Genomic DNA, 27,178 nt, shown 5'->3' with positions numbered 1-27,178 from the left:
TGTATATTATATATGTGTATGTACATATATATACATGTATATTATATATGTGTATGTACATATATATACATGTATATTATATATGTGTATGTACATATATATACATGTATATTATATATGTGTATGTACATATATATACATGTATATTATATATGTGTATGTACATATATATACATGTATATTATATATGTGTATGTATATATGTGTGTATATATATATATATATATATATATATATATATATATATACATGTATATTATATGTATATAGATATATATATGTATATATATATATATATATATATATATATATATATATATATATGTATACGATTCATAAGTTTTGGCTTCGGTTCCAATTCAAGCTGATGCATCCAAGTCATATGGATATATTTATTTTTGTAATCAAAACTTTATAATATATAAAGAGCAATAGAAAATTTACTCAATAAACGAAATCTGCATGAATTAAAATATCATATTTAAGCGTATTTTACGACCAGGTATCCCTGCTAGCTTAGATAAGTTCTTAACAAAAGAGTTTTAACAAAAGAGCTACATTTGGTCAAGATCAAAGTGTAGTATCTGTTCTTCAGATGCTGCACTTCCATTTCTTGTTCTCTCTCGGTGGAGGAGCAGTCCTTCACGACTGAAACAATTTTTTTATTTTTGTACCTTTTCTCCACGTTAAAAAACGACCCTGGTGTCTAACTTTGTCCCGTGGGGAGGCATTGTAAATAGCTACAATAATATCAGAGCATCTCTATTTACGCTGAACATCTACAGAATGTCAACATCAATATATTACATATGAATGAGTCCCCCGTGGAATTTCCTCATGTCCCGCTTGTTTGGATTATTTAAACTACTGTACTTCTCCGATTAATTCAAGGTATCAAATCAATATGCAGTAGGTTTCCTGTCCTTAGTCAGAGGAGGAGGAATTGGTTCTTCTCTTGAAAGTTATTTAGATAAAATTTATATTGTCATGGTCAGTACCATGTTGAGTTGGTACGGATAATTCAAACTTATTTATATTTCCAACAAAAAAAGAAATACAAATCAATTTCCAGATTCTAAAGTTTATTAAATGATGCTTTCTTTCTTTTTTTTTTTCTTCAGAAATACCTTTTTAAAATCATTATGGCTGATTCACCTGAGCAAAAATCCAGTCTAGCCATTTCACGTACGACATCCAATTCTGCCATAAGCTCATCCGATGTAGACGTAAAACCAGATATTAATCAAATGGGAAGATTAAATAACCAGGAACTTTTTGAGGTGAAAACTTGGCTTCATAATCAGTCCAAAGAACGCGAGATATGGGAAGAGACAGGTAAGAACTATTTCAAAACAAAATACTTTTTGTAAAAATTACATTTCTGTTGATTGTTTGCACACTTTTCTTGGCTGTATACTCAAATAGAAGCTTTCTCTGTTTGTCTATCATGCTCAAGTTTGAAATGGCATTTCTATGTTGTGCTTTCATGCTCAAGTTTGAAATGGCATTTCCATGTTGCTATTTCATGCTCAAGTTTGAAATGGCATTTCCATGTTGCTATTTCATGCTCAAGTTTGAAATGGCATTTCCATGTTGCTATTTCATGCTCAAGTTTGAAATGGCATTTCCATGTTGCTATTTCATGCTCAATTTTGAAATGGCATTTCCATGTTGCTATTTCATGCTCAATTTTGAAATGGCATTTCCATGTTGCTATTTCATGCTCAAGTTTGAAATGGCATTTCCATGTTGCTATTTCATGCTCAAGTTTGAAATTGCATTTCCATGTTGCTATTTCATGCTCAAGTTTGAAATGGCATTTCTGTATTGCACTTTCACACTCAAGTTTAGAATGGCCTCTGGAATTTTGGAATTTTAAATTACAGCATGAAAAATTTTGGAATCCTAGGTTTCAGCGTTGGATATTTTGTAATCCTGGAAAGCAGAGGTTGGCATTATATCTTCTGACTTTTTTGTTTGTATGCATTGCAGTCATTACCCTAAAAGAACGATACGTTTCTAGGTTAAAATAATAATTTTTCTTTTCATACAGTAAGTAAAAAATTGTTTCTTATTCTTTTTTTTTTCTACAAATGTTAAAACCAGTCTTTTGAGGTGAAATTAATTTGTGAAAACGTGAAACATTTTGAGGCATGTGTGATCCGGTGTTTTCTTTTAGATGTTGACGAAAGTAGAAAGGTTAATGTGCATTTGGCCCTATTTTTATTTAAAAAAAAAAAAAGAAAGAAAGAAATAACTCTGTCATTTCTTTTTTTTTTTTTTTTTTTTTTTTTTTTTTTTTTTTGATTCAATCTTTAATTTGCTATTTCTGGAACTATTGTTTCCAATTTGTCAATTCGTTCTTATTGAAAATTTTGGAATTGCAATATTTTTATTTTCTTTTTCTTTTCAGAAAAAATTAAGCTTCCACCATCAGATGCTGATATTGAAATCGAGTGAGTAAATCTATATAAATAAAAGCAAATCTGTATGTTTATTTGACAGTATATTTAACGTTGATCTGGACTATAATGTTGGTGATTTGTCAAGTCAAATCAACATGAAAGGAAATAACTCTATGAAAAATATCAGTTATTTCCCTTTAGTTAGTGGCTGGACTACATAACAGCATTAAAAGATATGCGTATATCTTAATAACATTCAATGATATAGATTCTAATCTCCAAATAATACCAACTTTGTGGGTGTGTGTTGTGTAATTTTCAAGTTTTAGTTAGACATAGGAACAGACATTTGCCATTTATATAATAGACTAGGGATGGGAAGTGGGGCATTTCTTGATCGTAAGATATGGTTAAATATAATATTTTAATAGTCAATTAAAAAATAAAACCGGACTTCTTGTGTTATTAAATAAAAAAAAAATGGCACATGGTTGGTACGCATAAGAAAGTTGAGAATTTTAAAAGATAGGAGAGAGAAAACGTTATTAAAGAATGCAGCATAGTGGACGTGAACTTGCAAAACTTAAGTTCGTAAGTGAACACTTTATCGATTGGACCCAGACGTCACAGATGTTATCATGTTGCAAGTTTAACTTTTTAAAATGAACCAACGAATCGACTCTTCATACATGCACGATTAACAAACAGCATCGAAACCACAAGTTTTACCTGACTCCCCCTCCCTTCGAACAAAACAACATTTCTACATGAATTAATTGACGCGGTTTTTTTTTCTAATTTTTTGATATTACGTGTCCGAGAGATCACTCTTTCTAACAGTACCTGATTCATGCCGTTTCAATGCAGATGACAAAAGTTTTTAGTGGACATATAAACACACAGACTACTGAAATTTATATAATAGAAGAAGCTCATTGTTATTAAAAAAACTTGGGTGCTTATTTAGAATCATCTATATATATAAAAGCGAAAATGTATGTATGTATGTTCGCTTTTTGTGTATGTCTACAAAAGGCTTTTTTGGCCATCATTCTCGGTTGGCTTGCTCCTTCTTAAATCCTTTTATATGCTGTCTAAATAATAATATCTACGACTACGGAACTCGGGTCTCAGCTATCTTTAATTTACCCGACTTTTACAAGCTATTTTCGAGATATTTTTTGATCGCCGCGTAGTGGGGAAAACAGAAACTGGTTTCCAGCGCAAAACTAGGTCAAACATCAGTCGACTTTCTCGCACCTGCTAATTTTACTTTATAAACGTCGACTTAACACACTTATCAATTCATCTGTTCCCGTGGTCGAGATGATTAGGTCGCAGGGTTTTTTTTCCATTTCCTTTCCACCTCCGCGTCAAAGGTTCAAGGTTCAAGCTTACCTTTCTACTAAAACTTTTTTTTTTCTTACACCTCCAAACACCCGGCCAACGTTTTTTTTTTTTTTTAACAGGGTTGTTTTGATCTCCCCCCACCTCCAAACACCCGGGCAACGCCGGGTACCCCCCCCCCGCTAGTACTTAATGAAAAAACAAAAATATAGATAATCTTTATAAAGTACATACTTGTCATGGAATGAGGATGTTGTATTCCAAAAATCACGTAAATTGATAAAGTATTTTTTCTTAAGAAAATCAAATTGTATGAGGAAGGTATTTGAAGTTCGGGAGCTGCTATTTTGTTTTAAAGTTTATGAGCGACTATTCAATTCAACTATTGAGATTCTTTCCATATTCCAAATAATTAAAACAACTTTTAAATCACTAAAGATCATAAATTTTGCTTTTCTTAGTAAAAAAAGAAACCTACTTGATTAATTTACATAACTTTGGAATATGACATCTTCATTCCGTGGCAAATACATACATCATAAAGTTTTTTTTTGCGTTTTGTTCATTAAGTGTAATCTATAATATAAAAGACAAAATATGTTAAAAACTTTTGACACACGTGACGGTATCATTTTGAAGCTCGACATCTCTGACGACAATTGTCGAAAAATTTGCCAAAAACATTCATTCTTTCACCCTAAACTTGGCCGTCTTTTGCAAGGAGGGTTTTTTTTTTCGTCGACATTTTCACAAGTCATCATCTCCTTTCTTAATTTCAATGCTTGCGACCTCCGGTTTCGCCATGGACGCATCAGCTAAGACGTTAGTTTTTTTTGGTTTTTTTTCAACTTCTTTTCCTCCTTCACGTCATGGGTTCGAGCCTACCTGCCTACTACCACTTTTTTTTAACACCTCTCTCCACCCAGGCTGCCTACTGTTGCTTTGATTTCTCCCCCCCCACACACACACACACATACACACCACCTCCCCACACCTGGGCAACGCTGTGTACTTTTGCTGGTTCTTAATAAGCACTGAAACTTGTTTTTCATTTTTTTTTTTTTTTATTTATTTTTTTTTTTTCCTCTCCAGAATTTCACAACTAATCAAAAAATTTCATCAAAAGACTTGTATAAATTCCCGAAGAGAGTTAACTGTTGAAAAGTGAGTATTTTATTTAGTTTTTATTTTTATTTACTAGGTACATGCAAAATGAATGCCGATGCTCAAAATGAATAAAGTAATCCCTTTACTTAAAAAATCACCAAAAAATCAGGAAATTAACCAATTTTAATGAAATTTTCAGTATTTATCAAATATTGATCACGGAATATATTGAACGCATTATTTTTATTTAAATCTTAGTGGAAATGTATTATTTTTTTAAACAAAAAATAGCTTTACTAAAGTTATGGTTTTCAGTGGTAAATAAAAAAAAAAAATTTATTTTTGCTTTTTTTATGAAAATAAAGCATCGTAAAATATAACAATTTAAAAAAAATTATTTAATTTTTATAGGAACGTTACAATAAAAGCCCCTAAAATCTGTATTAATGAATTCGATATAACTAAAAGAAAAATGAATTTCTTGAACTACTGATATTATCATTGAATTAAGCATTGTTTATTTAATATTTTCACACAAAAAAAATTATAGCCGCAAAAAATATTTCTACTTTTTTTTTAATTACAGGTTTTGCATAATTTTTATATGTAAGATTTTAATAATGATTTTAATATTTTCTTTGCTTAAATGAAAGTGAAACTTTCAGCGTTACATAATTTTTATATAATATTGAACAATAATTTAAAAAAAAAATTAATTTAAAAACAGGAACATAGAAAAATAATTAAATTAAAAAATGGTAAAAATTATACAAACATTCAGAATAGGAATGTATGAATACACGTCTAGGGAAAAAAAGAAAACTAGCACACTCCTTCCTCCCTTTTAATTACATGACGTCATTTTCACAGCTGAAATTTTGGATTTCCGTATATTCCGTGCTTGCAAAACTTTAGTTGGTTGCGCTTTTGCGAACGGCATTATCACTCGGTTTTGGGTCTAATTAAGCTATTTTTTGTACAAACAAGGTGTTTTTGTGTTTTTTTAATTTAATTCAATATCTTAGGACTTTACTTCACTAATTATCTTTGAAATAGGCCCAGAAAACAAATATTTATCTTTTAAAGGATTTTTACAATGAATTTATTTAACTTCAAAATTTAGCTGAATTGATAAGCTTGCCATGAAAGCATTTTTCATAACTTTTTTTTTATGTGTACAAATACAGACTTTGAGCTTTATTATATAGATATATAAATTTCTTTTTGAAATATTTTTATTCCTTTCACTTTTTTTCAGATTACAGATTGGAAATGTCCTTTTGAAAAGTCTGTTTGAAAAGGACGAGTTAGCAAATCCTTTCTTCAGGTTTGATCTTTTTCTTTTTTTTATTTTCATGGTATTAATTTTTAGCAAATACTGTTATATTGTTTTGCTTTCTTTCTATTTATATTGATTATTTTTTTGTTTAAATTTCTGCTGTTTTTTTTTTTTCTCTCAATTACTCTCTATTATGTATATATGAGGTGCTTTAAAAAAGTTTCTAGACATTTTTTGTAGAGGCATTTAAGATTTTTGGGGGGTTTTTTTGGGGGGGAGGGGTTACACAAGCATCACCACATTATCAAGGTCAAGAGGCCACTCAAGGATAAGGGTTAAAGAGTGTACAGTAGAAATTGGACAATATAGTAATCATTAGTAATGAAAATTCGGTAAATTTGATAACTTATATGGAACGGCTCATCAAGAACTTATTTACGTTAGACTTGAACACAACCATATTGTAATCAGCCGGAAAGCAGGAAAACGGAAGACAATTCCACAGGCGTGCAGTTCTAAGAAAGAAGCTTTGTTCATGGAATCTACGTTTCGGTTTAGGCACAGATAAAGAGTGGGGGTTGATTGTTGAAGACTCTTGAAAATTCAGTATATTGCTATACATCTTATGAGATGACTAATTTTTATGATTTCAGGTTCAAACGAACAGCTACAGCAGGAATTGGAATGCACCCTACTAAAGCCTGATTGTCACAGCCAGTGAATTTCAAAAACACAATCTGGACATGAGGACACTCTAGAAGGACAATATACAATAAAATTCTGTTTTAAACTGAGGAAAAAATGCCACAAAAATGTATGGAATGTTTCAGAATGCTTTGGGACCATTTTGCATGAATTGAGCATCAGTTTTTAGTGGCATAAGAGATTCAAGGAAGGCAGGAACTCTGTGAGGGATGATGAGAGGTGTGGAAGGAGTAAGGAAGTCAGAACACCAGAGTTGATTTCCAAATAAAGAATTTCATGGATAAGAACTATCATGTGTCTATAGAGAGAATAAATGCACAGTTTGATGTCGGTGTGGGAACTGTACACACAATTATTTGCGAGGAATTGAAGATTTGCGCAAAGTTTGTCCAAGAGTGCCCAGAGAAGATCCTCTTTGTCACAGTATTTGACCAAAATGAGCATCAAGATAGTTCCTCATCCTCCGTATAGCCCAGACTTTGCTCCCTGTGACTTTTGGTTATTCCCTGAGCTCAAAGAAAACTTTAGAGGCTATCATTATGAGACAATTGAGGAGATCACACAAGTTGTTGGAATGATACAAGTGCATTGCAGCCGGAGGAGATTACTTCAAAGAGGACTAGAGTTTCATGTGTGTACTATCAGTAAAAGTGCTCGTACGAAAAAAGTCTGGGAACTTATTGAGGGCACCTCTTATGTAGAGATAGTCGTCATATTTGTCGCCTTTCCTTCATCTTTCTCTCTCTCAACCATGTCTCTCATTTTCGATTTCTTTGTCAATCTTACTTTGTCTCTTTATTTCCTCCATTTTAGTCTCCATCCTCCTCTTTCCGTTTCTCTCCCTATCTCCTTTTCAGTTTTTTCTTTTGTTTTTCTTTTCGTCTCCTCTCTGTCCTTTTTTCATTTTCCTCTTTCTTTTTTTTTTCATCTCCTTTTTCACTTTTTCTTCCCCCCCCCCTCCCCATCTCTACCTTGACCATTCCTTCATCTTAATTTCTCTTTCTCTCCTTCCTCCAATAAAGTCTCTTCTCTTTTTACTTATCAACATTTCAATTGACCCCTTCTCATCGTTCCAGTAAGCATCTGAAGAAGTTGCTGCTTTACCAGTGTCGACAATCCACAGAAATTTTGGAAACCCAGAAGGTAAAAGATGTTACTGATTTACGTTTCTGATTTGTCTAAAAAATATTACTAAGTTCAGCATTTGCTCCCCCCCCCCACCACCCCACATTTAGCCCCAAAAGTTCCCAAGGGACGTCAAGTTCTTGTGAAAATGAACAAACGGTGCAGTTTTAGGCCTTATCATATGTAAATTTGAGTTCTGCCCCATGCAAAAAAAGAATGACTACGTCCATCATTTGCTCCCTTAACATATTTAAATTTAAATTCAGCACCATGCAAAACTGCTAAATAGACATACACAGAAAATTTTGGACAAATATGGTAAAATAGTCCCCAAAAATGGAGTGTTTTTATTAGCTCTAAAAGAGCCTCTGACACACATCCAAGAGTTATTGCGAAGTATAGACAAACAAAATTATATAGACATCAGTTACAATTTTTCAGAAAGTTTTATAAAAATCCAAGGCGTCAATTTTTTTTAATTAGCACAAAAGTGTCAATTTTAGCCATTTTAACTCAAAAGGCACCCTAGTGGGGCAACCGGAAAATCCGTTCTGCTACTTTTTTACTCATATCATATTCAATGTTTGTGCAAAATTTCAAAAAATTACAATGCGTAGTTATTGAGAAAAGTGCAGACAGACGAACAGGTAAGGGTGAATTTACAGGTCCACCATCCTTTTGTCGAGGGACCAAAAAAAAAAGTGAAAAATAAATGAAAGAATTGAATGAGTAATGGAATAAACTACTCTTTCAAAATATTGATAGGGAATTATCTAAGAGAAGTGCACTTCGTCTGGTGTTTCTCCCGGCCTTCATGGCCCAGGCACGAAAGATCAAAGTGTAGTATCTGTTCCGGCAGATGCTGCACTTAAGATAGTTTGTAGCAGTCAATGGAGGGGAAACCCTCTATACTGGGACAATTATTATTTTTGGTAACCAGAGTGACGCCTTTTAGGGGAGCTGGTTTTTACCTCACATTAAAAACGGCCTTGTGCCTAATTTGCTCAGTGGGGGAGCAAATAAACACCATCTGTTCCGACAGATGCTGCACTAAAAGACGATTGTCCTTGTGTCAATAAGTTTCTGGTCCATGTAGGGGCAACCCTATATACCAAGAGACAGCACTATCAGCTCCCCCTCCTCTCGCGGGAGCTGTCCCCCCCCCCTCTCCACATTTAAAAACGGCGTTGTGCCTAATTTGCTCAGTGGTAAAGCAAATAAATACCATCCAGCTGTCTTTGTTGCGGCAAGATTATTATCGAATTGAAAAAGCGAGTGAATTTCCTGGAAAGAAGTGTAGTGATGAAAGGCTGTTGGACATGCATGAGTAAAACTTGGTGGACAAGACAGGCATAGACTGAAGTGTATTTGTACTAAGTATTGTAGGATTCTGAATTTTAACAATTCCCTGAATAATATTTTTGTTTAAATATCATTTTTTTTTTTTTTTTGTCAATTGTCAGTTTGTTCAGGCTGGGGATGGGACATCCTACTGGTTGCTACACATTCACCTGGTATCATATATTCTAACCAAAGGACCTTTTTTAAGATTCTGACTGTTCCTTTAAGTGCAATTGTTTGAATCGTTCTTGCACTTGGTTCACCAAGTATATTTGTCATAGTTTTTGAAATTCTTTTTCATGATTCCAGTTGCTTCTATAATTACTGGAATGAAAGAAATCTTCCTAAGATTCCAGTTTCTTTTCATGTCATGCATAAGTACTTGATATTTCGTTATCTTTCCCTCTCAATTCTGTTTAGTCCAGCATCATTGAAGACACTAACTTCTACTAAGGTTGCTTCTTTCTCTTATCCTATGTCATTGTCAGGGTTAACAGCTCCGTTTTGTAGGTGTGTAGCTTTAGGAATTGCATAGTCATAGTGGGTGGTGCGTGACTTATTTCCAACTGTTGTTTCTGGTAAACATGTTCTCAAGACTTGCTGTTGCATTATATATATACGTTTTACAGATCGTCCAGCAGAGATATTTACATACCCCATTGTGTCGCATCATATAGTAGTCATCTCCCATAAAAACCTTGCAGCTGGATATCACCTTGCATGAAACACAGAATGGTAACTTGAAGAGTTTAGTTCTCAAGAATTCTGGACGTATGTCTTTTCTTGATATTCATGGAGATTGATTTTGCATGTTTGTACACGTGGTTAAAAGAAAAGAACCTTACCTCATGCATCGTGCGACTCGTGTTAGGAAAGAAAAAAAGAGAAAATAAAAATGGCCGCCCCCTGGTATTTATGGACTGAAAATCACGTGATGTGACGAGAGGGGGGAGTGGGTATGCAAATGAGATGTGGTTGGGTCTCTCTATAAAAGAGCCGTCTTCTTTATTTTGGGTGTCAGTGTGGAAAGTGCAGAGAGAAGAGAACAGTTGGATTTGATTTTGAGACTTTTGATCTGAGGTTGAGTTCAAATTTAACGTCAGTACATATGCTTAGTTTAAGTTAGATTTTTTACTGCAGGGTTCGCACAGGCTTGAAAAGTCCTTGAATTTTGACTTTTGTCTTTAAAATTTTGATTATTACTTTGAAAAATCCTTGAAAACATGGAAAATGTCCTGAATAAGTCTTGAAAATTGTATTCTTTATGTCCAGTAAAAATTTGTGTTGAAATATTAAAAATAAAATTGAAGTAAATACTATCAAATTATTTTTTAAGTATTAATAAGAAATACCGTTAAAATATTTTATTAAATATTGAAAATAAAATCGAAATACATTTCCTAAATAAATAAAATTAAATTAAAATAATAATAATAATAATAAATTGCATCATATTATTATGAATACAAGAGTTGCGTCCCTTTAGTTTCGTTATAAAGGGACGTAACTCTTGTATCTACAATACTGGAAATTCAAAACTTTAGAGTAAAACACAGCGTAGACCAATCTACAATGGGGAAAATAACAACATTTAATCACGCTTGATTGGCCAAATATAAGTGGGAATGAAAATATGATTGTCAACAGACACATAGTTTTGTATGTAATTGAAAATGACTTTTCCTGTTGTCACAGTTATTAAATTTTTTGGTTTATTATATTACTAGCAGTTCCGCCCAGCATTGCTTGGGCCCTATGTACTGTTCATACCTTTACGTGTCTATGTATATATTAAAAAGTGTGAATGTGTACAGTAATACCTTTCTATATAATAGTCTTCCTTAACTACTACAGAGAAAGTTGGTAGAGACCGCAGACGTCAATTTTTTTTAAAACTTTGACCACAATTTTGACCCCTTAGTATTTATTGTTTCAGGCTCAAATAGAATTATAAAGTTAGATCCATGTCCAAGGAACTTATATCTAAAATTTCAAGTGTTTGGACCCAAAATTGGCGGAGGAGTTTGGTAGAGTTCTCAAAGGTCAAATCGTTGAACTTTGACCCCTTAACAGCAAAATTTCTGGCCAAAACCCAATTACATCGATTTTCCCAAATCTCAGTACCCTGTATATCAAATTTTGAGTCTGTAGACTAAAAATTGACAGAGTTATTGCATAGGGAAATGTACACAGACACACACATCCATTCACTTTTATAGATATATAGATAGATAGATTGCTTATATATGGAATTTTGTTTTGAAAACTTGAATTCTGTCTGGAGAAGGCCTTGAAAAATTTTGAAAATGGACATTGAAAATTTGTACAAACACTGCACTAAGGTTGAAATGGCCTATTATATAAGTTTGGGGATTTAGGTCATATAGCATTGGTATGAAGTATTCGTGACATTGGACTGATATGAATAAGAGAAATAATGCTGTTTTTGTTTGAAAGTTACAACTTTGTATTAGTTATACATGTTATTAGTTATACATGTTATTAGTTGTACATGTTGTTATGTATTGCATGGTTAAAGGGTTAGGGTTTAATGAAATGTAGCACCAACAATTTGATAATCCGCTTCACTAACACATTTTTTTAGTGTTAGTTCTACTAATTGCTTCTCTTTCTCTATTCCTGCGACGATTATTTATTTATTGTTGCCGCTTGTACGTTCATTTGAAAGAATCATACAGTATATTTTTTTTATTTTATTTTATTTTTTTAGATTATTTGATAGTTTCTGTCTTTTATTAAACCAGTCTTCTTTACTGTAAAGTTTTAACATATTAGCAGGGAAATCCAACGTTGCCCGGGATTGAATGAGGATAAACATGCTTATTGAGAGCAATCTTCCCAAGCTATGCAACTGGATGGAGCATATATTTACTAGTTTATTTAATAAATTTTACAGATGAGGAATGATTGATCATATTATTTGGATTCTTCAGACTACTGTTCTCATCTTGAGTTTTCTTTGCACATTTCAGTCGATGTAATCTCTGACCTTCTTCAGGTGGCAAATATGAAAATTTTCCCAGAATTCTGAACGGAATCCATCATTCAACCAACAGGAATAGCACGCTTTCGTTCCGTCAGTCAGGACTGGGTAGAAGTTTCTAGTACAAATGTAGGAACCTTAAACCTATTTTTTTTTGTTTCTAGATATAAATATTACTATTTTTGTTGGCACCCCCCTCCTCCCAAAAATCAAATTTTAAAATAAAAATACATGGGGAGGGGGGGGTTAAGCCGCTTTATTTGATTTGGGGAAAAACTTATATTCATATTTCTGAGATTTTGTATTTAGATTTTAATTAAAAATTAAAAAAAAAAAAAAAAATCCTTGGAGATACTAATACTAAAAAATTTGTAATAAAACCAGTTTAATTAGATCCATTAGTCAATCGTAAGTTCTTAAAAACGTAATTTACAAAACTAAGAAATGCTGACAAAACCAAATTAATTGTTATTAAAACACATATTCTCGTAAATAAATATACTGCTTTCTATTAAAGAGATGCTATTTTTAATTTTCGTTTTAATATTTTTCATATATTTATTATTTTAATAACCGGCATAAGATAAAAAGATTGTTTTGATTAATGATTCTATTTTCTGTTAATTTCAGTGTTATGTGACCAGTAGTTTAAGAATTTAGTGGTTAAATATTTACACACAGACACACACACACACACACATCTATTGTTTTATTTATATAGATATGTTGCTTTTATTTCAATGTCACTAATTTCACTGATGTGACACCACTGTATACTTTTGCACACACACACATGCATACATAGCGAAAAGTAAGAGACTAATTTTGGATTTTAGTTTTTCTTTTTATTTCACATTTTTCTGATTCAAGCAATTTAATCTAAGTTCAATGGGTGACCCAATGGGGTACTTTTATTTGTGGAGGGGCGGGGGCAGACATTACTATAAAAATGTGATTTTCATAGATACAGTACAGGAATAATGGTTTGAAATGTGAATAATGTAAATGTCAAATGAAACCGTTTCTCATTGTTGATGTCCCTTCTTTTTTTTTTATCTTTTTTTTTTTTGAACAGATTATGTGAGTTGTTTAAATAAAAGAAATAACTGCTTTGTTCTCTATCGTGCTTCACATTTATTTTATTTTATTTCTTCTTTTTTTTTTTTGAACAGATTATGTGAGTTGTTTAAATAAAAGAAATAACTGCTTTGTTCTCTATTGTGCTTCACTTTTATTTTATTTCTTCTTTTTTTTTTTTTTCTTTCAGGAATTGTCAGGACTCCAAGCGGAACTGGATGACCTCAAAGATCAAAACCAAAGTAAGTGCCGTCCTCTATATCCCAATTATTTTTTCTCCTCATTCATTGCTAACACTATTACTTGCTGTTATTTATTCTCTCCCTTACTCCTTATCTTATCCGTATCTTACACCTTAATTGAATATCAATGCCAAAGAAAATGTCACAAAACCTTCATGTACTTATGAAGGAAAAAGTACAAAAATTCATCCGGTAGTTTTGTTTTTATAAAATAAATATTATTATCGGCAGCATTATGAAAGTCGAGATAGTTTAAACCAGGGGTACCCATTATGTTGATCGTGATCGACTGGTCGATTGCAGAGACTTCATGAGGAGATTGCATGGTATTGAAAAAAAAAAAAACGTTAGTGCTGGCAAACTTTCAGAACCTTGCGGCAGAGCTGGAGACACGAGCAATCATGTGCGCAGCTTGAGAGTGCACGCTAAATAAAACAAATTGACAATCGTCCGTCAGAATTCGACAAATGCTTCAAAGACTTTGGCTTACGCAAGCTAGTTGCTACATTCATGTGCTGCCATTTTTAAAAAGATGCTGAGGTTGTTTCACTCGCATTGAAAATTGCAACCTGAACTCTTCTGGAGTTAGGGATGAGATTCTGATACTATAAGCCAACATTCAGCTGGTGTAGAGCTCATGGACAATTATGGAACTTACTCATAGAGGACACCAACATCAGTTATTGCATGTACAGTAATCAATGAGATAGTATTGTAGTAATCATTAGTATTGGAGATTTGATAGTGTCTTACTTAAGGGGGCCGTTTGTCAGGAATTTGTTTATGTTGGATTTGAAAACATCTAAGTTATAGTCAGGTGGGAAACAGGCAAACGGAAGAGAGTTCCACAGTCGTGCACTTCTGAGAAAGAAGCTCTGCTCATGGAATCTACGTTTGGATTTAGGCACAGATAAAGAGTGGGGAAAATTATTGACAGTAGTTTCAGCCAGATGGGTGTTTCTCATGAAAGATTGGCGAGGGGGGGGATGAGAGATTGGAGCTCAGGCTAGCACTTGCCATGGAAATAATAAAACAAAGTCAGGCTCGCAACGTCTCTTCTGTGAGAGAGAGACTGTAGAGAAAAGATAGGGCATCCCCCACTAAGCTACGAAGTCTATTTTGTATTCTGTCAAGGCAGGATAGGCTGTTTTTAGCAGCTCCTGCCCAGATGTGGCAGCAGTACTCCATCCTTGGACGTACTTGGCTTTTATACAGATAGAGAATTGCATCAGTAGTGAGATATCTTCTGGAGCGGTAGAAGGATCCCATCATTTTCCCTGCGTCCTTGGCAACAGACCTGATGTATATGTTCCATTTCAGATCAGGAGTAAAGGTCAAACCCAAAAGCTTGTCAAAACATGGAGCCTCCCCAAGACGAGAGCCATCCATTTCAATTGATGCCAGATGGGGTTCAAAATGTTGATGATGCAAAGAACTGCACGCCTGTGGAACTCTGTTCCGCTTGCCTGTTTCCCTCCTGACTTCAACCTGGATGTCTTCAAGTCTAACACAAACAAATTCCTGATGAACCGCCCCCCCCCTAAATAATGACACCTTATCAATTCTCCAATACTATTGCTACACTATCCCTTTGATTACTGTACACACGATAACCCTTATCCCCAAGTGGCCATTGGGCCTTGATAAGTGTTGAACTCCATGTAAAAAAAAAAAAAAAAGATAGAAGCTTAGTTTTAGATGCATGAAATATATATTGATATTCCCAAGCAACTTCCCTATTACAGGTAAAATGACTGGCGTAAAGCTAGATGACATTCATGCTCCTATGCCTTTCTCTATCTTTGCTGCCAAGGGTATCTCTTTGCAATTTAGAACTGCTGGAGGGATTTTCATCTTAATGATGACAAATCAAAAAACTTCTTGCCATGTTTACGAGTTTTAATATGCGAGCTTATGCGTTTCTGACACTGGAATGTTGAATGGGTTTACAACATGCTTTCTTTTTCTTCATCTATTTTTCATCTCTCCTAGCTACCTCCTCCTCTTAGGCTGGTCCCCAAAATCACAAATGCATTTGCTAAATTTGCATTGAACACGATCTTCCTTTGTTTAATTTGTTATCTAAGTTTCAACCACAAGAAAAGATCTCTTGACAGGTAATTATCAACCCTGTCTTATCCACAGCAATGTGTGTGTCGTCCGTTTCAGTTTTTGACAAGCAATTCTTACCACGTGACACATTTCAGAAAACTCGTTTAGCAGTGTCTTGTTCCAGTTATGGGTCAATATTCATGTTCAGTTTATTTAAAAAAAAAAAAAAAAAAAAAAAAAAAAAAAAAGACACTCGTCAAATCTTCTTTTATCCTTCCCCGGAATTGCTTGATAGAACTACCCTCAGTGGAAGATGTTTAACACGCTTGGATAAAGGTCATTACTTTTTAATCAAAACGTCAACCAATTTTTAATTCACAAATCCTTGAGAAAAGTGATTTTAACGAGGCTCTCTTTTTTATTTTCTTTTATTGTCCAAAATACCTCAAAGGTTTTCCTTGAGAAGAAACAGAATAGTTCTTTATCAATCAGTTTTTTTGTGACTGATTGCTTTGCTTGGCTTGCATAAGCTTTCCAGAGCTGATAAGAGTATCTGTTCACAGTTTCGAATTGCTGGAGGGTTTTTCAACTTGAGATGGTCTTATGATAAATCAAAAATTTCCCAGGTTCTGATCAGAAAGCTTTTCTATGTAGATGATTCGGTGGAAAGGGTTGATATGCTATAAAACAAAACAACCAAACCAAATATCATGAATAAATACTTGAAGATTTAAAGAACTTGCAGCATAAACATTTTTACTAAAATGAATTCAGCATTAAATAAGTTTAGACAACAGAACAAAAAAGTGGTAAAAGAAAAGCAAATGTTACCTAGCTCAATAAGTTTTGGTGGTTTAACTTATTTTAAAGCGTTTATTTACTTCGACACAAAAATAGTTTTGAGTCTTAAGGTAGAACAATAAAAATGGCTGATATTAGACGGTTATGTGGTGGGTCTCGATAATCACAACGTTACTATGTCTTGTTTTTTATATGGTTTTATGCAAGAAAATCTATTATTCGACTTTGCTTGGGGTAAAAAGTTTTAGTCAATCAAAAAATGCTCAATATCCTGGATAGAGCAGAGATATTTAGAAGCTGTGTCGCCTTGGAAAAATAAAATAAAAAATGAGATTGTTTTGTTTTTTATATAGTTTTTAAAGGTTGCTATGCCGTAAAACAAAGCGACCAAATCAAACTATGCAGATGATTAAAGTTATGACGTTTTGAGACAAGAACTGGTTGTTTATATTATTTGTATTGATCGGACTATTATTCTCATCTTGAGTGTTGTTTGTGCAACGTTTCGGCTGGTTTGGCCTTCGGCCATCTACAGGCACATTGGTTGTTGTTTGGAAACGAAAATAGAAAAGTTACTGGCCTTGTAGATATTTTCGTGTTTTGTGAGTTAGCCTCTATTTTATGGTTATAGTTTTCAAGCTTTAAATTTGTTTCAACAGCATCACTCATCAGAATGGAATTCAGAAACAGTCTCACTAATACTCAGAAAAAAATTATGTTTGGGAGAAAAATCGTTTTCAAACGAAAAGTAAAAGAAATATATAATTCAAGCATAAATTTAATGTTAAATACTTCAGTAAAATAATGAAATTATATGCTTATATTACAATGTAATTCAGGAAATATCTGAATCTGTATCTATATTTCTCGAGTTATTGCAAATCACAATATTCGGCAAGAAAAGCCATTCTATTTTGTATTTTTGTCAAGGGAAATAATAAAGCTTTTTTGTATGTTTTGGTGTTTAAGATAGTCAAGAGATGGAGTTTTTAAATATGTCCTTATAACCAAAAATAATATTACTTACTAAATTGTCATGTCAAAAATAGTAATATATCCAAGTATTACGAAATTTTATTGAGTAAAACAACTGCTATTGTGTTTTTAGTAAAATAAATTTTATCGCTAAAATGTTGGTAGCCATTCAAAGGTGGCCAACATTTTAGCCTCTCAGTTATGTCCGTTGTGTTTAATCTTAACGTCTATGTTAAAACATCTACAAAAAAATGCAATTTCTCCCATTTTTTGTAAAAATTATGTTAAATGTTGAGCCATTATGTTGAACAAAGATGGCGGTTCTAGAAGTGTAAGCCAGAACAGTTTCAGATGGTTCGTTGTTCTAAACAAGTCTTGAGAGGTGACTGGTTTGCAGTAGACAGTTCCACAAAGCAAAATATTCTTACCGTGTCAAGACGGAAAAAACATGTGAAATTGCTACAGAAAAGGTTTAATATTTATGGAGCAATTCTGGTTTCTGATTGGTTGGTAGCAGAACGTGAATTAATTCGATTCATCAATTCTTAGCAGCATCGTTTATAAATAGAATCGTCCGACTGTGTGGGATCATACCCCATTATACGTCCAAAATATTGCAACAACGGTAGTAAATAAAATCGACGAAGAATCAATGCAGTGTTGAATAATTCTCTAAAACAAAGATGATGGCAAAGAATCAATGTAGTCCGGATCAGCAGTGGTTCAGTCTTGTCAAGAAGGAGACTGATAGCGAACTGGCTTGAATCCAAAATTTGATATTTTTATAATGAGGTTGGAGGCTTTTCATTGGTTGATTGTCCTAACGCATAGTTATAAATAAGATCGTCCAAATTCTTGTCATACCATCATTATGAATCACAAACATTTTAAAAAATTACTTTCAACTATAAATAACATTTTACTCAGTGAATTTTTGTAATATTTGGATATATTGCTATTTTAAACATGAGAATTAAGTAATATTATTTTTGTTTACAATGACATTTAAAAAATCAATCTGTCAACACTATCTTAACAAGCACTGTTTTTTTTTAAATTTTATTATATATATATATATGTTGTAATCTTTCTTTTCAGAAATAATGGCCCAAAATAGAGAATTGATGACTTATCTTGATGATACCAATAAAAATCTACAGACGATGAATAAACAATTTGATAGCAAAGAAAAAGAATCACAGTAAGTAATTCATTGATACATAATTACACATGATTACAAGATAAGCAAAGAAACAAATTATTAACCTCTGAAGTTCAATCCAATATTAAAGATAAAAATTCAGTTTTTATTTTTTACTGATTTGCCATTCTTTATAACTTGTTTAAAAGAGTGACTGACTTATCTCCCTTTGCTTTACTGCTATTTCCACTCTTAATTATCGCTGATCAACCAAATATAGAAAACTGGTTTTATCTAACTAGCCTGGGTGCCCGGCGTTGGCCGGATGTTTAGAGGTGCGTGTTGAGCAAGAAGGGAAAATAAAAAAAAAAAAGGTAATAGGCAGGTAGGCTCGAACCCGTACCGCAAAGGAGGAAAAGAATGTGAGAAAAAATATTACATGTTTGCTGTAGCGCCCATCGCCAAACCGGAAGTGATGAATGTTTAAATTAAGCCTAGTCAATCAAGAAGAGGGGAGGACTTTTGAAAATATCGGCGAAAAAAGCAACCTATCCCTGTAGAAAAGTGCCCAGTTGAGGGTGAAGGAATTAATGTTTTTAGCCAATTTTTCAATATTTTTGCAGCCGAAGGGTCGAACTTCAAAACGATACCGATCTCGTGAAAATACGTCATCTGTTGAAAGTTTTAGGCAGACATACAAACATACATGCATACATTTAAACAGACAGGTGAGATTTATATTATAGATTAAAATTTTAATCAATAATTTCTCCTAATTGTGAGTGAGGATACTTATTTTTTGCCTAATGCATAAGTATATAGAAGAATTTTTACTTGGAATGCGATATATAAGTGTATAAGTATATAGAAGAATTTTTACTTGGAATGTGATTTATAAGTGTATAAGTATATAGAAGAATTTTTACTTGGAATGTGATTTATAAGTGTATAAGTATATAGAAGAATTTTTACTTGGAATGTGATTTATAAGTGTATAAGTATATAGAAGAATTTTTACTTGGAATGCGATTTATAAGTGTATAAGTATATAGAAGAATTATTACTTGGAATGTGATTTATAATGTATAAGTATATAGAAGAATTTTTACTTGGAATGTGATTTATAAGTGTATAAGTATATAGAAGAATTTTTACTTGGAATGCGATTTATAAGTGTATAAGTATATAGAAGAATTTTTACTTGGAATGCGATTTATAAGTGTATAAGTATATAGAAGAATTATTACTTGGAATGTGATTTATAATGTATAAGTATATAGAAGAATTTTTACTTGGAATGTGATTTATAAGTGTATAAGTATATAGAAGAATTTTTACTTGGAATGTGATTTATAAGTGTATAAGTATATAGAAGAATTTTTACTTGGAATGTGATTTATAATGTATAAGTATATAGAAGAATTTTTACTTGGAATGTGATTTATAAGTGTATAAGTATATAGAAGAATTTTTACTTGGAATGTGATTTATAAGTGTATAAGTATATAGAAGAATTTTTACTTGGAATGTGATTTATAAGTGTATAAGTATATAGAAGAATTTTTACTTGGAATGCGATTTATAAGTGTATAAGTATATAGAAGAATTTTTACTTGGAATGTGATTTATAAGTGTATAAGTATATAGAAGAATTTTTACTTGGAATGTGATTTATAATGTATAAGTATATAGAAGAATTTTTACTTGGAATGTGATTTATAAGTGTATAAGTATATAGAAGAATTTTTACTTGGAATGCGATTTATAAGTGTATAAGTATATAGAAGAATTTTTACTTGGAATGTGATTTATAAGTGTATAAGTATATAGAAGAATTATTACTTGGAATGTGATTTATAATGTATAAGTATATAGAAGAATTTTTACTTGGAATGTGATTTATAAGTGTATAAGTATATAGAAGAATTTTTACTTGGAATGTGATTTATAAGTGTATAAGTATATAGAAGAATTTTTACTTGGAATGTGATTTATAATGTATAAGTATATAGAAGAATTTTTACTTGGAATGTGATTTATAATGTATAAGTATATAGAAGAATTTTTACTTGGAATGTGATTTATAATGTATAAGTATATAGAAGAATTTTTACTTGGAATGTGATTTATAAGTGTATAAGTATATAGAAGAATTTTTACTTGGAATGTGATTTATAATGTATAAGTATATAGAAGAATTTTTACTTGGAATGTGATTTATAAGTGTATAAGTATATAGAAGAATTTTTACTTGGAATGTGATTTATAATGTATAAGTATATAGAAGAATTTTTACTTGGAATGCGATTTATAAGTGTATAAGTATATAGAAGAATTTTTACTTGGAATGTGATTTATAAGTGTATAAGTATATAGAAGAATTTTTACTTGGAATGCGATTTATAAGTGTATAAGTATATAGAAGAATTTTTACTTGGAATGCGATTTATAATGTATAAGTATATAGAAGAATTATTACTTGGAATGTGATTTATAATGTATAAGTATATAGAAGAATTTTTACTTGGAATGTGATTTATAATGTATAAGTATATAGAAGAATTTTTACTTGGAATGTGATTTATAAGTGTATAAGTATATAGAAGAATTTTTACTTGGAATGTGATTTATAAGTGTATAAGTATATAGAAGAATTTTTACTTGGAATGCGATTTATAAGTGTATAAGTATATAGAAGAATTTTTACTTGGAATGCGATTTATAAGTGTGGAAAAAAAATATACCCTCATTAGATTTGCTTATTGCACACAAATACTTTTGGGAAAGTTGGGAACTCTCAATTCCTCTATCATCCAACCCTTCTTCCGCATCTGGATACAAGTAAAATAATAACTTGTATCATATACAGGGATTGCTTTTCTGTAGGTATTGTCATTTCATAGTGTAAAAATAAAAGAAAAAAAAACATAATTGACAAAGATGTTATCAGTGTGATCATCATTATATATTTTATTATTTCTTTTTATTCCTATGAAATGAGGCTTCATAACTTATGTATTCATTATTTGGGGACTGTTCATCCTCATCCTCATTGTTTTACCACGTTTCAGCCAACTCATCCTCTGGCCTTCTTCGGGTGGTTAACTGCAACGGAATAGGAATGCTGAGTCCTTTAACTGTATCCCCAGTAATTACTGCCTTCCATAGTTGTTGTCGTCTCACCACGTTTTGGTCAACTAATCCTTTGGCCTGCTTTGGAGTAGGATTGAAACCATTATCTTCAGACAATGCTCACTTAGAACCATAAAGACCCTGAAGGCGATCAAGGTTGGATTTTATCTATAATAGAAAAGTGAAAATGTGTGTGTGTGTGTGCATTTGTTCGTATGTCCGCCAAAGGCTTGGAGGGGGTGGGGGGCTCGGTGGCGTCACTGTTTCTTAGAACTTTTTATATGCTGTCTAGATTATAATATGTCCAATTTACAAAACGACGTCTGTATTTTTGATCATGTTACAAAATTCACGTGATTTCATTTTCTCTACTATTATGGCATGATGTTTGACCTAGAAAACCACATTTGTCATTCAAGCACCTGCTTTTTTTTAACATTTAATTTCACCTTTCCTCACTTCTCTGCCCGTGTAGCGTCGTGGTAAGTTGTCAGGCTATTCGACTCAAAGCTTCTTTTTTTTTTTCTTTCTTTCCTTTACACCTGGGCAACGTCACTAGTGGTCTTATAATTCTAATTCTGTGTTCTTACCTGGTCTACCATTGTCGGGTCTGTACCAAACAGTATTATATATTTTTTTTAAATCATTTGAGATGAGGCTTTATACGAGGGGTGTGCAATAAGTAATGCCCCTGACGCACTTTCCATAGCAGTAGAGCAACGAAACTTGGCACAGTTATTAGTCTTTCTTTACATAAGAACCACCCAGAGTTATGCATTTCACCCATCGTTTGATGCAGCTCTGGAGACCGTTTTTGTAGAACACCCCAGGTTGGTCCTCCAACCACGACGTGACTTCAGAAATCAAGGCTGTATCATCTGGGAAACGCTTTCCTTTCAAAAACAACTTCATGGCTGGGAAGAGGTGGAAGGTCAGGAGAGTAGGGAGGATGGGGGAGGATTTCATAACCACACGCCCGTGCTTCTGATCTGGCGACATGCAAGTTGTGGACCGGAGCATTGTTCTGCAGAAGGGTACCTTTGCTGATCTAGCCCCGCTTCTTGATTTTGATAGCTTCCCTTAATTTCCTCAAAAGTGAAGCATAATAGGCTCCTGTAATTGTGGTACCCTTTGCCAGGAAATCTGTCATCACTACTCCGTCCTGGTCCCAGAAGACTGAGCATGACCTTGCCAGCGGAGGGCTGCACCTTTGCCTTCTTTGGAGGTGGTGAGTCCAAGTGCTTCCACTGCATTGACTGGGCTTTGGTCTCTGGATCATAGTGATGGACCCAGGTTTCATCCTGTGTGATCAGTCTTTTGAAAAACTTTGGCACATCTCTAAATTCATTCTCGAGCACTCGACGCATTCTCGCTTCTGGAATGGTGTGAGCAACCTGGGAATCCATCTGACAGACACCTTATGCATATGCCAAATGGTCATGAATGATAGTTTCCACAGACCCTGTCCTAATCGTGACATCTTGGGCTATTTGGTGAATAGTAATGCGCCGATCTTCCAAAATGGTAGTCTCAACTTGACGGACAGATGCCTCATCAATGACAGAAGGGGAGGCGACCAGGTCTGGGAGCAGTTTCCACAGACTTCCGACCATGTTTGAATTCACAATGCCAGCGTTTTACAAGGTCATATGATGGGGCATTATCACCATAAGTTTCTTTCATTTTATCAAAAGTCTCCTGTGGTGTGTGTCCTTTCAAATACAAAAACCGAATCACTGCTCAACATTCAACAGGCTCCATTTCACACCTGACTCAGTTCAAACACCTGTAAAACAGAAACCACAATTAGTTCAGAGCTGTAATTTGCCACATAACCCGTAGAGATATAAATCATTGCACATGCAAAATTTCAGCTAGATCAGACAACTGGAAGTGGATCAGGGGCATTACTTATTGCACACCTCTCGTAATTTATGTATTCATTTTTGTGTACTGTTATTCTCATCTTCTTAGTTGTTGTCCCACCACGTTTCGGTCAACTCATCCCCTGGCCTTCTTCAGGTGGTTAACCATAACCGTATAGGAATGCTGAGTCTTGTAACTAAGTAATTACTGCCTTCCATAGTTGTTGTTGTCTCACCACATTTTGGCCAATTAATCCTCTGGTCTGCTTTTTGGGTAGGATTGAAACCGCTATCTTCAGACAATGCTCACCTGGAACTGTAGAGACTCAAATGAAAAAGGCCAGAAGATGAGTTGGCTGAAATGTAGTGAAACAACAATAATTATGGAGATGAGGATAACAGTCCACAAAAAATGAATACATAATATAGTGATCTTTGTTGGCAATGTAATCCCCATGTCATAATCACCACGGTTAAAAACTCTTATAACTTTTCACAAAACAGGCTTTTTCTATAGATAATTATCTAATTAAACTATTTAAAAAAAAATTAAAAATTTATTTTTTGTTGTCTATTGGTTTTGCTGCATTTCAAGATAAGAATCCATCTAGTTCGGTGAAGTATCCAGCTAAGTGCTGTTTACACGTAACATCACTTTGAAAAAAATGCACCAATCCTTGTATGAGCCAATGTACAGCCATCCTGAGGAGGATCTTATTTGGGCTTTGAATGCTATGTTATTTTGAATGTTTGGTCAGGATTTACTTGTAAGGGGAAGTGTCCTAATTCAAGGTTGTCCGGACAAACTCCTGTATGCAGACACCTTAGACATTTGAAGATAGTGTTCTCTAGTAGGCATTCAAATTCTCTCCATGGATGACTGTGAAAATACTATTTCAAAATCGAGTTTCTTCACCCTCGGTTACTCAGAGTACCTATATTTACAATGCCTCCCCATGGGACAGAGTTAGACACCAGGGTCGGTTTTTAACGTGGAGAAAAGAAGAAAAAAAATTTTAAATTGTCTCAGTCGTGAGGGATTTCTCCTCTACTAACGGAGAATAAGAAATTGAAGTGTAGCATCTGAAGACAGATACTACACTTTGATCTTGGCCTGATGACCAGAGTAGTGAGTAAGTGGGTATTTATTTGTTCTCCACATAAGCAAAATATGACACAAGGTCATTTTTAATGTGGAGTGGAAGGGGGAAGGGGAGGGAAGACCAGCTCCTCCAAGGGGAGGAAAGGGGAGCTAGTACTGCTGTCATGGTATATAGGGTTGCCCCTACATGGACCAATGACTTATTGCCACAAGGGCAATGGTCTGAATGCAGTATCTGCCGGAACAGATGGTATTTATTTGCTCCCCCACTGAGCAAATTAGGCACAAGGCCGTTTTTAATGTGAGGTAAAAACCAGCTCCCCTAAAAGTAGGCAAAAAGGGGGCACTCTGGTTACCAAAAATAATAATTGTCCCAGTATAGAGGGTTTCCCCTCCATTGACTGGTACAAATTATCTTAAGTGCAGTATCTGCCGGAACAGATACCACACTTTGATCTTGGCCTGAAGACCAGAGTAGTGAGGATTCACATTTTTGCCTAATACGTAAGTATATCAAAGAGTTTGGAACGCAATTTTATCTAAGTACATACACACGCACCAATTTTTATTTATTTTAGTTTTGTTTTCTAAGTATAGGTTTTGATTCATGTTTTAAGCAATATAAATCGATTCATAGAGCGTTTGATTAGAAGGCTATAACAATGTGTAAATATATCAGGTGTTTTGTAAATTATTGTGTAAATTTTGTTTTGTTTTTTTCCTCTTGCAGAATTTTGGAGGAACTTGAGATCAAGAAGAAACAGAACAATGCTATCAAATACATCCTGCAAATGCTGATCATTGCAAGCGGCGTGAATTGGGCCGAGGACCCCGAGCTTTTAGAAACGATGATACAGTTGGGCATTGAGTTGCAGATTTGAAAATCCACTTACAACCCCTACGCCCTGCCTCATCTCAATACCCACCATCACCACTCTCTACACGATATCATGTCTTGTAACCTCATCCAACAAGTTCTATTCAACCTGCCCACACGATTCCATTTGAATCGCTTTCATCACATTCGTTCTCATTGCTTCACGTTTCATTTCCCTCGGCCCTAATCCCCCCCCCACCTCTTATACACACCCACATATTTGTATTCAATCTCTCACCATCACGCATTTTAATATTTTCTTGAAAATCCCCACACCCCCTTCCCTTCCTCCCCAGTTCATCCCTAATTCCAATTCTGAGTTTAAGAAGTCGTAAATTGAAGGGGAGGAGATCAAAGTTATTTTTTTTGTGTCTACACTCTTTCAAGCCCTCACTATTTTAACCCCACCCAACAAGTTCCATCCAACCTGCCCACACACGATCCGGCTTGACATGTTCCATTTCTCCCGACCTACTTCCCATCATACACACCATCACATTCCCATTAAATCTCCTGCTCTTACACTTTTTATACGTTTCTCGAAAATCCACCCTACCTACCAGTACATCCCTGGTTCCAACTCCCAGTTTAAACGATACAAGTTGTACACTGGAGAGAGAGAAAGGGTTACGGTTAAGTTTTTTTTTATTTTTTTTTTTTTTATCAGTTTTAATTACATTCGACATGCACATACTTTTTTTTTTTAGGGTTTTTTTTTTTGTTTTTGTTTTTTTTTGTGATTAAAATTTGATCTTGTATTTCATCTTGTATGTATCTTTTGTTTTTAATGTTCAGATTGAATTAATTAAAATTTATAAATTAAAAAAAAAAAACAATTTTGTTTTTAAATTTTATTTGTTGCTGGTATCTCATTGAATAAAAAGGATTTTAATTTTGAAGAATATCATTTTTTTTGGGGGGGGGGTTCTAGGTGGGGATGAAGCATCCTACCAAATGCCAAACATTCACCCGCTATCCCCTACATTCTAACAGAGATTTTTAAGATTCTAACTGTCCCTTTAAGTACAATTGTTTGTATCTCTCTTGCACTTGGTTCACTGGGTATATTTGCCAAGTAGTCTTTTTTTTAAATCATTTGCATGAGTTTGGTTGTTACTATAATTACTGGAATGATAGAGATCTTCCTAAGATTTTTGTTACTTTTTTATATGTGTGTATGTGTAAACAAAAGTGTGTGTGTGTGTGTGTATGTGCATATATATATATATATATATATATTCACGCAGATTTTTTCAAATTTGCTACTGCACAAGATACATATCTCGTATGGCAGCAAGTCCTGGGAACACGTACCAGAAAGAACAGTTAGAAATAAGTCATACACCATCCATTATGATTATGCGATTCTAAGAGCAACATACTTTTAAAAACACACACACACACACACACACAACTGAGACATTAAGCACTTTTTTTCTTTTTTTACATAGGAGTTGCCAGTTATCAAGGCCCAGAGGCCACTCGAGGATAATGGCTAATGTGTGTACTGTAGTACTGAGACAACAGCATATTAATAGTTAGTGATGAAATTGACATAGAAATGAATGAATGATTGGGGGGGGGGTAACAAGAACTTGTTT

General features: G+C 33.6%; 1 protein-coding gene and 1 long non-coding RNA gene across 5 annotated transcripts in view; one reads left to right on the top strand and one right to left on the bottom strand.

Annotated features, from left to right (window-relative positions):
* Positions 1 to 26,473, top strand: part of LOC145297620 (uncharacterized) — a 50,267-nt gene extending 23,794 nt beyond the window's left edge. For 3 of the 4 annotated variants that reach the window (XM_080143694.1, XM_080143698.1, XM_080143695.1), the window contains 8 exons: positions 1,122 to 1,335; positions 2,414 to 2,456; positions 4,845 to 4,916; positions 6,118 to 6,186; positions 7,920 to 7,986; positions 13,581 to 13,632; positions 18,559 to 18,661; positions 25,431 to 26,473. In XM_080143694.1, the coding sequence (XP_079999820.1) occupies positions 1,122 to 1,335; positions 2,414 to 2,456; positions 4,845 to 4,916; positions 6,118 to 6,186; positions 7,920 to 7,986; positions 13,581 to 13,632; positions 18,559 to 18,661; positions 25,431 to 25,581 (771 nt within the window). In that variant the 3' untranslated portion in view covers positions 25,582 to 26,473. The remainder of the gene's footprint in view (positions 1 to 1,121; positions 1,336 to 2,413; positions 2,457 to 4,844; positions 4,917 to 6,117; positions 6,187 to 7,919; positions 7,987 to 13,580; positions 13,633 to 18,558; positions 18,662 to 25,430) is intronic. The other variant, XM_080143696.1, reaches the window with a different exon arrangement.
* Positions 6,421 to 10,205, bottom strand: LOC145297621 (uncharacterized). The gene is made up of 2 exons (XR_013870282.1): positions 8,996 to 10,205; positions 6,421 to 8,815 (listed from the first exon to the last, which is right to left on the bottom strand). It is a non-coding gene; the product is annotated as an uncharacterized LOC145297621 (long non-coding RNA).
* Positions 26,474 to 27,178: the final 705 nt, after the last annotated feature.

Source organism: Euprymna scolopes, chromosome 18 (assembly GCF_053919585.1).
Source record: "Euprymna scolopes isolate OS-2025 chromosome 18, ASM5391958v1, whole genome shotgun sequence".
Lineage (NCBI taxonomy): Eukaryota > Metazoa > Mollusca > Cephalopoda > Sepiida > Sepiolidae > Euprymna > Euprymna scolopes.
This window is presented reverse-complemented; position numbering and strand designations above follow the sequence as displayed.